The 17,529-nt window shown below is 33.7% G+C and overlaps 1 protein-coding gene across 17 annotated transcripts in view; it reads left to right on the forward strand.

Moving 5' to 3' along the window:
- The window catches only part of LOC134250039 (ankyrin repeat domain-containing protein 26-like), a 65,661-nt gene that overhangs the window by 21,501 nt on the left and 26,631 nt on the right, over positions 1-17,529 (forward strand). For 16 of the 17 annotated variants that reach the window (XM_062732376.1, XM_062732386.1, XM_062732383.1 and 13 more), the window contains 13 exons: positions 14-91; positions 275-508; positions 1,054-1,209; positions 1,335-1,577; positions 1,892-2,035; positions 2,400-2,453; positions 4,269-4,690; positions 13,895-14,107; positions 14,758-14,942; positions 15,245-15,377; positions 16,370-16,549; positions 17,121-17,205; positions 17,378-17,518. In XM_062732376.1, the coding sequence (XP_062588360.1) occupies positions 14-91; positions 275-508; positions 1,054-1,209; positions 1,335-1,577; positions 1,892-2,035; positions 2,400-2,453; positions 4,269-4,690; positions 13,895-14,107; positions 14,758-14,942; positions 15,245-15,377; positions 16,370-16,549; positions 17,121-17,205; positions 17,378-17,518 (2,268 nt within the window). The remainder of the gene's footprint in view (positions 1-13; positions 92-274; positions 509-1,053; positions 1,210-1,334; positions 1,578-1,891; positions 2,036-2,399; positions 2,454-4,268; positions 4,691-13,894; positions 14,108-14,757; positions 14,943-15,244; positions 15,378-16,369; positions 16,550-17,120; positions 17,206-17,377; positions 17,519-17,529) is intronic. The other variant, XM_062732382.1, reaches the window with a different exon arrangement.

Raw genomic sequence — 17,529 nt, forward strand, 5'->3', positions numbered from 1 at the left:
ATTTATATCATAGACCACCAGCCAATGGGACTCTACAGCAGAAGATGGGGTCACCCCGAGGATCCAAAATATGACCTATTTTACTGAAATGGTGAGTCACAAAATCGTGCAATTCTCAAAAATCAAATTTAAGTGACAGTTTGTTAGTCCATCTGGGAACATTCATTCAGCTATTATTGTGTTCATTTTTTTGTAGTGTGAAGTAAGATTCACTATTATGCAGTGCAAAATCACTTGGAGAAATTTATGTCTTTACTCTTACATGTCAATTTAGAAATCAAAGCAAGAAGAATCAAAAGTAAATGAAGAAATTGAAGATGAAGCTGAAGACCATCACCTCTCTGTAGAGAATGAGGTCCAGAAGATGGAGCCACCAGTCCAGGACAGGAAGAAGGAGGAGATAATAGAGCCAGTTCACAGCCTTGACAACCAGGCAGCAGCCGTCCCAAAGAAACAGGAAGCTCTGCTCTCGGAGGAAGAAGATGAGGACTCAGACTGGGACTCCGAGGTAGGAACAGGTGTTATAAATCAGAAATATGTCATTATAGTGGTTCCATAGTTTTATTATTACTAGAAAACTTGAAATTAGTTTCCTTCCATTAAAACCTACTTTTATTCATGAGCAAGAAATTTTCATGAGGTTCACAAGAGCTTTGTCATGGCCAATACTTCTTGCTGCCAACCGGTCCTTAAAGTCTCTGTGTCTTTTATTAACAACAGATCAATGAAAAGCTTGATCACAAAAATTAATCATCCTGAATTAGTTTACCCCCTGGAAATCGTGAAATAAATTCGTCACAAATAAATAAAAGTTTGCTCACAGTATTTTGATTTAAATAAATCACACCTAAAGTAAAGTACCAGATATAAGCAGTTTTGATTTTGTTATAAACATAATTTATTCTTTAAGATCACAATTTGTTCTTTAGCCACTAAGATTAAAAATCACTATGCAGTTTGAATTCACAGTAAGCATGTTTGCTGAATCCATATCTCACTGTAGAGGGAAATTTGAAATTCATTCAATGGAAAGTAATTGTGTACATTTTTCAGGATGATATGTTGCCCTCAGAATCTGCCCCTCCTGTGTATGGTGTACCTCCTCCCCCAGAAACAAAGGAGAGTTCTCAAAAGGGAGAGCTCTCAGTGTCAGAGGATATTGAAGAAGAATCTATAAGTGAATGGGAGATTGAAAGACAGCAAGAGAAGGTAATCACTTATATGCCTTGTATGTTTGAAATCTTCCCTCCGTATCAATTCAAAAAAAAAAATTACATAATGTATTTTTGTCTACATGTGGTTTGAAGAAAACTTTTTTTTTTGACTTTGAACAGGATAAATTACAGAAACAGAAATCAAAGGAAGAAGAGCAGCAGAGGAAGTGGGAAGAGGAGCAGAGGCAGGCCATGGAAGAAGAGGAAAGGCTCCACAAGGAAGAAGAGAGATGGGCCCAGGAGGAAGAACACAGACTGGAACAAATCCAAAGAGAGGCTGAGTTGTCACGACAACAGAAATGGGAGGAGGAGGAGAGGCAGACGCAGGAGAGATTGAGGAGGGAGGCAGAGGAGGAGCAGATGGTAAGGCTATGTTATTGTGTTTATGGCTCTTCTATAGATGGTATGCCACTGTTCTAGTAAATGTGTATCTATAACTCTTCATTAGAGAGTTATGGCACATGAACAATAGTTAGAATTCTGTGTATTGTATAATAACTTTAAAGTCATTTATACTTTGTGTTTTACAAATTCAAGCAATTGTAAAAATAGCAATGATTTATAAGGGAGCAGTAATATTTCTACAATGCCAAAGAGTATGTTGTGGCCAGTATTGACATGAAAATGGAGGTGACCATTTTTTCCCTGTGATTCAGTGAGTACAATTTACTTTGTAGAGGGAGCGAGAGCTTGAGGAGGAATTCCTTGTGGAGGAACATGCTGAGGAGGAATTCCTTGTGGAGGACCATGTGGAGGAGACCCAGCCTCTGTCTCCCAAATCCCAGTCCTCTTTCGATTCCTCATCAGGGTCTCAGAAACGGGTAAGAAACCTTCATATCCCCCCCCCACTATATTTACCCCGCCATCCCAGATCATGTGATATAACAGTCATTTGATCCAATAGTCATTTAATGACCTGCTTTGCTAGTTTTCAAAAGTGTTCTTATTATGTTCTGGTTTGTTAATGAAAGAAAGTATTTTACAACCTTTAAAAACTGCATGATGAGGAAAGATTTATGTCTGTTTAAATTAAATGTCAATTTGAAATATTTAACAAACTAGTCTAAGAAATTGACAGTAGTTTTCCTTCTTAAATAACTAAACATTGTCATACAAAACTTCCCTAAGATAAATGATAGAAATTAAAGACTGGGCCTTTTTCCAATAATGTATGTTTATAAACAGAAGGAGATGAAAAAAGCCAGCTTTCTTCACGTGAAAGATTTTTTGAAATCTGAGGTATGATATCACCTGCCATATCCTGCCTTCTTTATTATATATAATCAGTTTGGTTAGGTTTAGTTGATTTATTGGAAGTAGAGCAGCTTTAGTTCTTAGAATATGATTAGTATTTATACTCATGTATCAAAGACCAGCATTTATACACCTCATATAGTTACTCATATCTGAATACCCATATAATGTACCTTATATGTATATATATATAATGTATCATTTATTGCATATAAAGTAAATATAGATGTCATTTAGATGTAATATGCAATTTACACTCCCAGATTTATGAAAATTTTATGGGGACTCTATTGCATTTTGCAAGGTAACTTTTCTTCTAAAAAAATTGTCAAATTTTACTTATTTGTTAAAGAACATGATTTAAAATTGTCAACATGTATCATAGAGCCTCATTATGATTTACATGGCATACAGGGTGTGACAAAAGATTTCCTTAGCCTAAATGGTTACCTTGCATGTGTGGGGTCAGTAGCTACAGTCTACCTGTATATATATCTTAACTTTTTATAGCCATTATTTTACTAGTTAAAATGATAAATGCATGTTTTACAGAGGAAAAGGAGAAGGAAGAATTATATGCTATATACTTGCTTTTTTGTTTTGAAACTATTTAGGAAATATAAAAATGAAATGTTTTATTCCATATAAATTTTTCCAATTATATATAGCTCTTATTGTAGATAGCAGCTTAGGATCTTGCCACACCATTGCAGTTACTGATTTTAGATTTAGAGTTGTTACAGTACTTAGTAAATATGAGTAGTTTCAGAATTTAGCTGCCTCTCAGAAGCTTACTTTTGCTTTTAAAGGCCTGATTGTAGACTGTGTATGTTTTAACGGGTAATGCATTCACTAGTTTGTAAAGGCCTTATAATTATTCAATCTAAAGGTCACCAACTATAACAGTAAGAATGAAACATCTCATGATATGACATTTAAAATCCGAAATCCAATATATCTGTTTTCTGTGCAGTGCAAAATGTGTCATCTCATACTTGCCAACCTCCAGCATGTAAAAATCTGGTCATGACCAGATTTGGAGTAAAAAAATAACGCGTAACGACAAGCCCATATATTTATTTTGTGTATTGAGAAAGAAAAAATATAGACAAAAAATTCATACATAATTTAATTTAAATTTACATGTTAAAAAAAAATGGAAATTGAAGGTTTCTTGTATTAGCATTGACCTGAAGTAAGTGTACATTAAAGCCTTTTCAGTTTCTGCTAAATTTGAAAGAATACCAATTTCAGTTTTGAAGTTATTTTTCCTCTCTCTTAATTAATTAACTACTGCTATATGTTTTAAATGTGAAGTTAGGCTTACTGTTATCGATCACTTTATTTTATCTAGAATGAAAGAGATGATATGTACATAAATATCGTTTCTCTTTTACTTGGTACAATCAGAGACATGTGTTTAGTTCAACTTGTTTTTGGCCCTGATAACAGTTCTATCGGAAGCCATTTTAATTGACTTCAAACATTGATTTGTCAAAACAACACCCAGTTAATTGTTAACACCTGCACAGATAATTTTTTCGGCATTGTTTACGTAGTTAGCTTGGGTTGTAAATTAAAATACATGTAGTAAATGTATGACCCGCCGGGTCATAAAAAATAATCGGGTTACGGGTTGAAAAAAAATGCATGTGTCATCTGGAGAAATTAAGCCCTTTAGATGTACACAATAAACTGGGATGAAACAAGTATAATTTTTTGTACTTATAAATACAGTTTTATAGATGTACACAATAAATGAGTTACAAAAAGATTTACAAAGATTTTCTGTTCTTATAGGGTGTAAAATCTCCTGACACCCCTCCAACAGTGAGACTGAACATCAAACCCTTCCAGTCAGAGTCCTCCAAACCCCCACAGAAGGAGGTACAGGAGGAAATTATAGCTCATGAAACCAAGGGGGACCTTCAAGCTCCTCCTTCAGAAGGGACAAGCTTTACCTCGGTCAAAACCCAGGCCATCAAAGAGGAAGTGAAGCAGGTGAAAACTGGTAGCCCTCCCCTGATTGATTTAGAACCAGACTCAGTAGATGGTGCTAGAAATGATGGAAAGAATGTTGAAACATCCCCGATGTCCATTGAGAAGACTCGATTACCTATGAAGGAAGACTTGGTTGAAGTGACCACGAGTTTCAACACGGCCTCCCCCCGACCCCCTCCCCAGACCAGTGTGACAGGACAACTTCATAACGGATACGACAAGTAAGCTATTGTCAAGTTTGTAATAAAAAATTCAGGTAAAATAATCCTTTGACTTAAAGACCCAATTTTTTTACCGTATGGTTACCTGAGGAGGGGGAGATTTCATGGTCAAAAATCTATATACACGTAGCATATTGGAGATGGATTTACACAGGAAGTCTGTGTCTGGTGATCAGGGTCAACATTCCGTGTTTCGTGTCTAAATTTGAGTGAAACTAGGAAAATTATGTAATACATGTATGGTTGTCTAAAGAAAAGAACACAGAGTAAAAGGCATATCTAAAAAAAAAAATTTGTAGGACACCTGAACATATATATACAATGTACCATAAAGAATCTTTTCTGAAAATATTCACCACCCGTGTGTTTAAAAATTTTTTATTGTTTCCATATATTGATCTTTGGCTGTATATATTCACAATTGAATAAGCTTTTTACATTTTCAACTTCTTCTTGAGAACCACTGGGCCAAGTAAAACCTCCTTGGGTTAAAGAAATTCTAAATTGTTTAAATGAAAAGTAAAAGCCCCATAAAGGAAGATTTTCAGAAGCTATTGTTTTTTTAATGATTGAAGGCAAAGATCTTGAATCAGGTAGGTTAACATAAAATTGGGTGTTTAAAAATTGCTTTGAGTTATCTTCCTTGTAATACATCAATGCAGGTACACTGGGCCAAGTTAAACCTCCTTGGGTTAAAGAAATTCCTAATTGTTTAAATGAAAAATAAAATCCCCATAAAGGGTCAAGGTCATTAAAAAAAAAGGAACTACTGGGGAAACAAGTGGAAGCTTCCTGGTGTAGTGTAGATTAAAAAGTGTTCAAATCAAATCCCCCAAGGAAAGGGTGGGACCAGAATTGGGAATAGGGATATACCGTATAGCGGGTTATATATTTGAAATACTAAAATTTTTTAAAATCTAACAGTTAAAGACAGTGTTCATCTGCAAAGAGATGAAGCCCTGTGTCCATACTTTAATGGCAAAACGCCAAATTTTACACCCGCCAAGAAAACCAGCTATACGGTATTTGAAATACGTTTTAAAATCTCAGACAGTACAAAGCCATACTTTAATGGAAGCTTCCTCCAGTTGTATAGATTGAAGTTTGTTAAAATCTCGAAACCCAGGGGTAAGGGGGCTCATTAGATGATCAATGTTTTACATAAAAAATTAAAGAAACAATTTTAAGATCCCTCTTCTCAAGAAGAGCAAAGACAAAATGGGTTGAAATTATATTGAAGCATCCTCTGGCAGTGTAGATTAAATTTTGTTCCAATTATAACATGATATTGAGGAAGGGGGGATGAAAGACTATCAAAATTTTTCCTAAGGATACATATATAAGGGGGGGGGGGTATGATGAAAAACAAATCAGCAAGGTGAAGGTGACTCAGGTGTGCCTTGTGGACCAGTGTTTGTTGTTTGTGGTTGTGAGATTTATATATTTCAGGTATTGTGGGAGTAATTATTGATTAGCAATAAGAGTTCCTGAAATTCCTTGACAGATGTTGATAAGTTGAAATTACCTCCCTTGATAATAGTCCTCCTTAATGATTAATGATGTGTATCAAACTTGGAGTCTTATCTTTTTGTGCATTGGAAAAAGCTGAGGAAATGCTTGACCAAGTTATGTTGAAGGGTGGATCTAAATTTTTGATGAGCCGGTAATTGAGTTAGTGGATACCTTGGATTTTGATCTGCTTATAAAGTGAATTTCATACACAGATGAGATTTATCAATTCTATTGTACAGTATAGTATTTGTGTCCATTGAACAATGGAGTTTATTTGGCCATCATGCAGAAAACAGGTAAATAAATTGATTGATTTCATTGAAAGTAAAGCAAAACAGTACTATGCAGGTTTATATTCACAGTAAGAACCAATTAAAGGATAAAATGAAAGTGTAAGATGTATAATTTTTGTTTGGAGAAGGTCCAGTACTTTTGATATACTCTGTATTTTAGCATATTGAGCACATTGCATATCTAAGGTTCTTAGGTTTAATTTCCTTGAGTAATTGACTGATTCACATTATGTATAATATTAGAAGGCCGAATCTGAATTAAGTAATTAGTTCAGATGGCCATGTAGTACATGGACCTCTGTTCTCTCTTTCCTGAAGACATTTTTATATGTCTGGAATTACCTGTAAATGTTTTCACCTGTAAATATTTAATAGTTAACCCATTTTATTGAAAGTTGCAACATTTTTTTCTTCATGTTGGATGAAACTTACCCGGTAATTTGGTTTCTTTCTTCAAGAATTCAAAAAGTTTGAAATTCTCTAAGTGAATTCATGTGTAGATATGACCATGGCATGCTTTCATGCCTAAATATTGTATGGGCACATTGTACAGGTTTATAATTTCTGTTTAAATGATTATGTTAAGGTTTTAAATGGGTGCTTTTGATAATTTTACAAGGATAATATATAGTTATTTTTGCTCTATTGTAAGTTAAACTAAGTTTGATAATATTTATGTAGTGTGTGTTTACATGCTTTAGAGGGTGGTCAATAGTCTCTATTTGTCTCTGTTTGACAACCTATCTCTCAAGACATCATGCTGGAATATACCCGCTTCTAAATAGAACAGAGTTTGTCCTGTGATATATTCTTGAGCTTGGAAGTAAATATTTGTGTGTAATTTATCTCAGAGTGGTATAAGCGTGATTTTGTCAATGGATTTTCCCTTTGTACTTCACTGTAAGGTAAGATTCATTGCACTTGTACACAGAGTAGAACTTTGTCTGATTTCTGTCTGTTTGTACAACATATCATTAGAGGGATAGAGAGTCATTCCGACAGAACAGTGTTTATGTCATCTAAGTGCCTGTGTTTGTACTTGTTACTGCTGAATTTTGGTTTTTGTCATTCTCATTGTATTGTGAATGTAAGATCTCCAAATAAATGAAGAATTACAGATAATGAATAAAAATGTCATTATTATTGTACTGGGAATGCGCACATTAAATAAAATCTCATCAATTTATACCTGAACATGTGCAAGGGACCCAAGGGTGTTTCTTTACTTTAGCTCACCTGATCCAGATTTGATTAGAAAGTTGAATCAAATGTAATTCAAAATTTGTTCAAATGACATGGAGACCGGTCTTGGTATCCTAGTGGTAGAGCATTCACTTCATGATCGAGAGGCCTGGGTTTGATTCTCGTTCGCAGTGCCACATCAAGCCTAGGACATAAAACATAGGTAGTGACTGTTCTTTTGGATAAAACCTTAAAAACATAGGTCCTGTGTCATGGCAGGTGTTGGCACGATAAAGAACCCTCACTGCTCAATGGCCCTGTCACCGAGTATAGGTCTTAATTTGAAGCCCTTCACCAAGATACGGTGATTTCTCTATATGAGTGAAAAAATTTTTGAATGGGACATAAAACAATATACAATCAATCAAATGACATGGAAGAAATTGTGTATTTTAATCAATTAAACATTAAAAGCAATATTGAATTTTAAAGAAAGATTATGCACACTGAATACCCATCAGGGGATAATTTGCAATATTGCTAGGCAAGTATACTTATATGTGTGCAGACTTTAAGATTAAAGAGGCCTATTGTCAACATTAATTTATTGAAAAAAATATCTGATTTCTGTTCAGAACCATATAAACATAAAAATAAATTTGAAGTGCATGTATGCTTTAAAAACCACAATTTTAATTTGAGAAAAAATTTCAATTGAATAAATATTTTAATATGTGTATAGATTTTTCTCTGAGTTTTTGTTGTGTTGCACACAGGTGCATCAAGATTCTCTTCTTTCTCTACAGAGCACAAGATTGTGTATCATTGATCAATGGTTCACTTGTGGCAGGGAGCTCTGGGACAGTTCATTATTTCTTCAATAGGAGGTTATTTAAGTCTACACAATACCTGTAGATAAAGCACCAAACAAAGCATCGTATCAGACATTCTATTGTCTTTTCTTATTGTCAAGGTTCAAAAACATTTTCACATTTGCCAGTAAACATAATTGCATTATTATTTTTTTGCTTGCCTTCAAGTCAAGGTTCTTGCAGACTTTTTTGGCATATATTACCCAGTTGTAGCTTTTATAGTAAGGGAGCCTTAAGGTCCTTGATCAGATGTGATCGTATTTTGTATAAGCTTTAAATTCTATCTGGTTGTAGTGCAGATAAAAATCTCCCTAGTCTGCATTAGGATTAACAGCTGACTTAGTTATTAATTCTGATAATCTTTGATCAAGCCTTTAAGTTTAACACTTCTGAGTAATTTATTATTATTATTTAGGATCCCGTTAATCATTTAAAACTCTATTGGTATCAGCTGGTGTATCTACAGTCTCTGTTGTCGGGAAGCATTTCCTGCAGGCACGTGCATGTTTACTTAATATGGTAGGTAATTTACGAAAGCTTAAAAAGTTAAAGTTTTCTACCTCCTGAAATAGTGTAAACTGATTAAAATAATATATACACGTATTGGTTTGTGATTTTAATCAGGATTGTGTGGAATATGTATTTCTATTGCAATGCAAGTTTTGAAACTTGTGTACTACCTAAAAGAGTTGTCTTTCTTGTAATGCTTACCAATAATAAAATTTCTCCATCTCTACAGGGGCAAAATCATACATATCTTTATTTTGTCTGTTTTTAGGTAATTGCATGTGCAACCCATATATAAAATATTCAATGCTGATCATAACCTATATTTGTAAGTGATGCTCTAGACAAAATATAATGGTTCAACTCAAACCTCTTTTTTAAAACCCCTAGAAATTTTTTTAATGCAATCTGGGAAAAAGATTTCAAAATTTCTGTGTTGATATTGAAATTTTTAAGGATAATTAATTTTTCACCTATTTACCAACCCAATTTTTTCACCCTTGGGCTGGAGAAGGCAAACCAACAATTTATTTTAAGTTGGCCTTATTACATTATCTCACTGTGCAGTAAATTATTACAGATTCTGATTACTATGTAATGTATCTTTTCAGCCATCCATCTAGGGGAGGACTCTCCTAAATAAGTACATGAAGTGTGGTCACCATGACCTGCTTTTTTTAGACCCACCTATCATTAAAAATCAATATGTTGTTTTTATCTTCAAGCACATGTAAAATGAACTTGATCATGCTTGGTAAAAGATCTTAGTAGAAATATTTACCATATACCTTAAAAAATATATTTTTGTGTCCTTTTTTAAGACCAGTACTTCACACCAGGCTTTATTAATCTGCCATTCTGTTGAAAAACATGTTGACCTTATGGTCAGTTTGCACCTGTTAGGATAGCCATACACAAATAAAAGTAAATGTTTTATTTCTAAATATTGAAAGAATTAATTTACGGAATATTCTCTTGTTAAAGAAGAGAATTTAATATGTGAGAAAGTCAGTACTTGTAGGCTATAGTTATTTGTCTCAGCCTTCGAGGAGGTTCTAAAAGTAGACAGATTGGAACTAAACCTTTATAAGGGTCTTTTTGAAATTGCTAAAGATTATTATTTGTCTATCACAACACCCTTAAGTTATTTTTATCAATGATTTCCCAAATTTTCCTTACAATGTGTGTATGTACTCCTAAGCGGACTTTTGTATTACTATAGAATAAGATTTTTCCTTTTACACAAGTGTGAAGAATTTATTTTTTGCATTAATCTGTTTAAAAAAATAATTGTATTTGTTTTTGAAATTGAAAGATTTTGTTAGCAATAAAGGAAAATTTTAAAAAGTTCACATATGTTTTATAAAAACAAATTTTGTACAAGAACTGCTGCACTTATTGCAGGAATATTTCAAAAACCTTACTGAGAGCCTAAGACAATTTTAATTCCAGTTAATAAATAAGAGAAAAGTACTGCATGATTATGGACCATATAAGCAGAATTTTTTGTGAGGATTTAATTTTGGCATTATTAGCGAGGGTGCTGAAATCGCAAAAAATTAGTTACATTTTAGGTGTAATAGATTCTTTAGTCAGCATTTTAAAATCACTAAATTACTTCTCGCTAAAATATTAAAATACAGATTTTTAATATAGGGTACACTTAATGAATTAAATAAGAGTTACTTTATTTTCCAGCTGATATTTTCAAATCTTTAAAGAAATGGCTTGGAACCAAACTATTTAGGGTTCTTGGCCAAGAGAAAATAAGTTTAGTCTAAGATTTGCATTGATTTGAATTTAAATTAGTAGCTGTTGGCCTGGCCAAATTAAATACTTGGATAAAAAAATCTTTCTAAATATATACAGAGAAAAATTTATATATTTAGCTTGATTTGATTTTATTAGTCTACTGAAACTTCTTCTAAATTTTATCAATATTAAAATTTTTATATTTTATTGTTTTGAATAAAATTGACTATCAATTTTTTATTTAAGCTGATTACGTTTCAACTATAATGCTGACCCAATATTTTTTATATACTCATGATGTAGGACTCAACAGTTTTAAAGTCTACATGGGCTGGAATTTCAAACATTATTCGAGGTTTACATAATATTTGTAGGCCAGAATTTAACTTGAATGGACAGTATGCCAAGAGGGTTTTCCAATGTTTGTTTTATCTAATTCTGAGTTTGTTTTCCGAGATTAGCAGAGTGTAAAATTTGCATTATTTACTCGGATTATGAACTGGATAAAATTACTTTCCATCTGAATGCTTGGAGGTGTGTATACATACAATCGGAATCCCATACCTGATCTGTTTTTAATTCAATTTGGAATATTTTGGGGGGATCGAGGCATCGATACGGATTAATCGTGTTTGTCTTCTGCTCCTTACCTATGACAAGAACATCGAATTGTTAGCAAAACAATCATTGACTATCTCGTACCCTAGCGTGGTGAAAAGTTCTTTTCACTGTCAGGGATTTAAAATCATGATTACCTATCTGTATCCAAAGTTTAAATGTAGCAAGAGGGGGAAAAAATAACTTCTTGTTTGCTTCGGAGACATAGTTTCTAGGACAGATGTATAATTCGGTTGGTTAGAACAGTTGTAACAGAGGGGGAAATCTGTCATTATTAAGTATATAATGAGGGGATTACAGTTTACTTTTTGTGAGGGACACATTCAGAGATTGGGGAGGATTTGACCTGATTTAGAATGACAAATGGACATTGGAGGCGATATAAGGCTTACTTTAAATACACAGTTTGAAGATTGGGATCAGAGTCATTTTTTATCCTGATTGCAATTTACTTTTCTAAAAATGTGAATCATGGACTCAATGTGAGGAGTGAATTAGATCCATTTGTGGACCACATAACTTGAGTGTTGACAGTTGAAACTTGAGGGGCTGCTATCAATGACTTAAGTTTGTTATTTTATCCCTTCACTATTAAACTATGGAGTACACCTTTGATAAAACTGGATGTTCTGATCTTCTATCCAGATACTTAAGGTTTGTAAATCTAATCTTGTTAATTACTAGTTCTAGTAAATTAAGATATAGGTCAGCCGAATTTAGAAATTGTTACATGATGCTTAATAATGGAGTGTAATCTATTGATTTTGTCTGCATTAATGTGTGTGCTTGTGTCCAACTTATACATGTATGGATGTTATTGTTTTGGGTAGAGGATATTTATCCCCCACCCACCCCCACCCTTCTTCATTTGCATTTGATCGCTTTGTTATACCCTAAACCAAATTTAAAATTAGGCCATGCTGATCAATGTTGAGATGTATCTTTTACATTCTGTAAAAATATAATGGTGCACATTTTTGAGGACATATAATTCTTTTCTTTTCATTCATGGGGTATTGTCTTGAACTTTTAAATGTTTGAGACAAAACAAATATCAGTGAACACAAACAAAGGAGTTATAAAATTGACATAGAAGACAGTTTCCGACATTGTATACAGAATTTTCAAGTGTATACGTAAACTACTGGAGATTTAAAATGGTCCTCTGGACCCCTCCACACTGTGTAAATCTTAACAGTCTGCTCATTCAGAAGGCTGAAAACTCAAATCTCAACTGCACACTCTTTATATTAATTTATATAGGTAGGTCACGTAAATTGTCAAGTTTGACATCCAAAGTCTTGGAAGAGAACATAAAGAACGAGGCAAAAATATTTTCTCCGATCTTGTGATGTTTTATATTATTGATCCGCTTAGGAATGTTTCGGTAATAAATTGCCTATTTTCCTTTTTTTATCGCTGCTCTATGGTAATATTGATTATTATGCAATATTAAACCTCTGATATCTATATCAAAATTTTATCAAATTGCATATCAATTTTAGAGGTTCATGCATTACTTATTCAGGTGCTGTATGAGGTATATTTGAGGCAACCAAGATTTATATCAATATACTATTAAAGGAATGTTGATTTTGGTGCATTTAGCAGTAAAAATATTGGATATGATTGCTAAAGCAAGTAAGAGAAATGTTATAGCACATTAATTTTTATATATAGATGAAATGTCTGGGTGGCAAATAGATTTAAATATAACTGTGAAACTCTTTAATGGCTGTCAAATCAGAAAATGAATTTGCTGGTGTTGACCGTACATGTGCAAAAGGTCCATGTCAAAATCAAATATTTTTGTTTGAACATGCAATCTTAGATGAGAACATTTAAAGTAATGCATTTCCCTTACAGAAATTTAAGTAAAGTGACAGTACTGTGTTTTAACAATTTCTTTGAGTTGAAAGAGATATTACTCAGTCTATAGTGTATAAAGATGGTCTATTTTATGCACCATTTAGTCAAACGTGAACAGTTGAAAGGATTTTAATTTTTCAGAAAATGAACTTTACAGAGGTAGAGTTTTAAAAACTAATAACTCTTTAGGAAGCATTTAATTTAGAAGCTTTAGTTAATCTTAGAGGATTTAAGTTAACTTTTGATATTAAAAATATTTAAATCTCTCCCGACTCCCTGTGCCCGTCAGTTTACTTGAGGTGCCAAAATACCTGATTTTCTTGATCAAACATTCATTTCAGGAATCAATTTTTCTGATAAAGAATTTATTTATTAAACATCTTGACTGTCTGTGTATGTTAAATAAATAGAGGAAGCTTAAAAGCATGTTATAATCATTTCGTTAATTTAATAAAGCTGTCGAATCTGTCCATTTTATATGTTTTTATTGAAGTTTTTGAATTTTCTTTTCCATTTTATGTATAAAAAAGAAAGATTCCTTTTATTTTCCACATTCTTTTTATTTGAATCCTGCATGTATTTATTTTTTTTTCACACAGAGATACTGACATTCATGGTGGACAGAAGAATCGGTCCGATGGCCCCGCCTTCTCCCATAACCATAGCCTAGGAGTCAATTCCTTCAACTCCTCCCCCGCTGTCAATCATAAAAGACACGCCCCTCACATCACGACTGGCACCTCTCCTCCCAACATGCACAGTGACGGCATGAGTGTTGATGATGAGGACTCCGTAGATTTTGATTTTGACAGGTTGTTATTAATTTAAAATCGCATCCAAAAAATTAAATTACAATCCACTCTCTGTGTAAAACTTTGGAAAAATATAGTTTGCTATGAAGTGTGCAAAGAAAACTAAATTACTGAAAATATTCTGAAAATTTCTTTATTTTAGCAGAATTTTGTATAAGATCCTAAATCATTTATGATGTCATCAATTATATTATGATGTCATAATTAACTTTACATTATGGAACACCTGCACACATATTTTCCTTTTGAATTTTATGATGTCATAGTCAATTATGATGTCATCATTTGTCCAAAACTTTAAGAACACATGCACAAACATTTTCCCGTATTTATAAACTATGGATACAATGTAAACAAATGTAGGAATTATGGCAGGTGAAGTAGAGGTATGTTAGCTTGAATGTTAGTTCTATGTCACTGTAAATAACTAGTTTATATTTCTATATAGGAATAATAGACTAATATAATTTAGATATATTATTCAAATTAAAAAAATATATAATAATAGAAATGTTAATGCATTCCCTATTGATTGTCAGTTGATCTTCCTCAGTAAATAAGACATTATATCTTTCAGAAACATGTCCAAACAACTAATGGATAAATAATGAAAACAATTTTCAAAAAAAAAATTATTGTTTGTGTTTCAGACCCGCAGACAACATGGGGACATATCTGCGAGGCCTGCCCGGGGGTAACTACGGACCATACAGGGGGATAGATCTGCCTGATGATGATGCTTTCTCCTACACCTCTACAGAGAATGGGGACAGCATGATCTACCAAACCAACACGCCCTACGGAAAAGACGTCCTGGCTAATATGAACCTCTCAGGTTTGTGTTACAAGTCAAGTCATATATCATAATGGCTAAACTGTGTGTCCCAAAGATACCTACATGAACATTGCATGTTTTGAGCTCAGAGTAAAGTTCTCTGTTAAACAAGTCTGGGTTTTTTGGGGGGTTTTATTTTTTCAACATCTATATTAAAAATTTTAAGAAATCATAAAGTTACATTTTTTTGGTCAAATATAGATGCAACATGATGCTAGCATTAGCAGTATTAAATGTTTTATTATGATCATTGTCCCATTAACTGTAGGCAAACATATTCATTATTTACATTAATAATGTAGATCCTGCCACCGTGCTGAAGCTCCAGGAACACATGCATGAACAGAACAAGAGACTGGATCAGGAGAAAAACACAAGGATGACCCTGGACAACAAGATTAGGTCACTCAACAAGGAGAGGAATGAACTTCTCAAGTAAGTCACACTGTGACCTCAAATAAGTCAAGGACAACAAGATTAGGTCACTCAACAAGGAGAGGAATGAACTTCTCAAGTAAGTCACACTTTGACCTCAAATAAGTCAAGGACAACAAAAATAGGTCACTCAACAAGGAGAGGAATGAATAATAGTTAAGGTCACATTGTAACCTCAAATAAGTCAAGGGCGCAAAAATAATGTTACTCAACAAGGAGAGGAATAGATAATTATAGTCAAGGTCACACTGTGACCTCAAATAAGTCAAGGACGTAAAAATAAAGGTACTTAACAAGGAGAGGAATGAACTTTAGAAGTTAGATAAGGTCACACTGTGACTTCAGAGGCCTGTTCAACAGAGCGAACGTCCATGAGTGCTCACCAAAATTCCTTGTACCTCCAACAGAAATGTTCGCAAGCACTCGCTGTGTTGAACAAGCCTCAGGTAAGTCAAGGACACTGTGACCTTAGGTAAGTCGTAGACAACAAGATTAGGTCACTTAAGAAATAGAGGAATGAATAAGTCAAAGTCACACTGTGATCTAAAAAAAAAAAATCAAGGACAACAAGATAAGATTATTTATTAAAGAGAAAAAGATCTCTGGTAAGTCAAGGTCACATTTTTAAGTCAAGTTAGCTACAGGGGATACCTTAGAATGTTCCCCAGAAAAAAAAGTGCAATGAACAGTTATATTGAATCTAAGACAGAAACATAGTAACTGAAGAAAATTTTCAGACAGTAGAATTGTGTGGACCATTACAATTTTCACAAAATTTGTGTCCTGCATGACCAGTAGAGAAATTCCCTTTAAGCTTTCACAAGTACATTTACAATACAGTACCTTAAATTTTTAAGACAAAAATTACATTTTGCAAGAAATTAAATACCAGAGAGAAATTTTCTTTCCTAATTCTAACTATAAAAAATGAAAACAACAACTGCCTACAAAGTATGTTATTTCTGTACGAGTAAATTGTTATTTTTGAATAGGAAGATAGACAATTTGAGCCAGATGAGGTCATCCCTGGAGCAGACAAAGCTTGATATGGAGCAAAAGATCCGCAATCTGGAGTACAATCTCAGCGAGGAGGCGGAGATGAGGAAAAACGCCGAGACACTGCTCGGTAAAACGAAGGAACAGCTGGCTCGTAAAGAGGAACAGTTTACCAAGTAAGTACCACCCTCACAACCAAGGAACAGCTGGCTTGCAAAGAGGAACAGTTTACCAAGTAAGTAAAACACATAACTCAGTAAAACCAAGGAACAGCTAGCCCGCAAAGAGGAACAGTTTACTAAGTACATAGAACACTTATTTCTCCTCAATTAATTGCAAAGTATGAAGGAGACATGAGGACTAAGTTTGAGGGATTATTTCCTCACACATCGATGTGTTTAGCTGTAATATACCGTACAAGTAGAATTTTTAGCGAGGATTTAATTTTGGCATTATTAGCGAGGTTGCCGAGATCACTAAAATTGAATATCGCTAAAAATTAATTGCATTATATTTGTTATAACTTCTTTAGCATGCATTTTAAAATTGCTAAAATAACATCTCGCTAAAAATAGATTACCAGTTTTTGAGGACAAATCGCTAAATTTGCATCTCACTAAAATTTCCACTTATACGGTAGTAAAGTTTTCTAATGAAAACAAAGAACATAGGCGTAAAATAGAAGCTTTGCAATTTTTTTTTATTGAATACCAATAAACTGACCTGTAAGTCTTATTCCCATTCTAGTGAACTGGAGGAGAAACAGAAGACAGAACTCCAGATGAGGAACCTCCAGCTGGATCTCCGGACGACCAAAAATAACATCAAACAGGTAACCAGTGGTTTGGTGATCAGGTCATAAAGATGGAAATAAATATTGCTATCTCCTTTGAGATCTCGTAAAACTGGTAATGTGCTATTTTAATGCAAATATAGGTTATTATGTAGATTTATTCTTTAAAAAAGTACCCATTCACAATTAATTTGTTATTTGTTCTGTTTAGTTGGAGGATGAGAAGTCGGATCTTCAGAGACAGCTGCAGAATGAGAGGAACGCGCGACAACTCCAGGAACAGTTTAACGAGGACCAGCAAAAGATCCAGCAGGCCCTTCACTCGGAACAAATCAAGTCCGAGGCAGAGAAGGTGAGTCAGGT

The sequence above is a fragment of the Saccostrea cucullata genome, unplaced genomic scaffold, assembly GCF_032062105.1.
Source record: "Saccostrea cucullata isolate Sc308-1 unplaced genomic scaffold, CSIRO_AGI_Scuc_v1 ctg2442, whole genome shotgun sequence".
NCBI classification, from domain to species: Eukaryota; Metazoa; Mollusca; class Bivalvia; order Ostreida; family Ostreidae; genus Saccostrea; species Saccostrea cuccullata.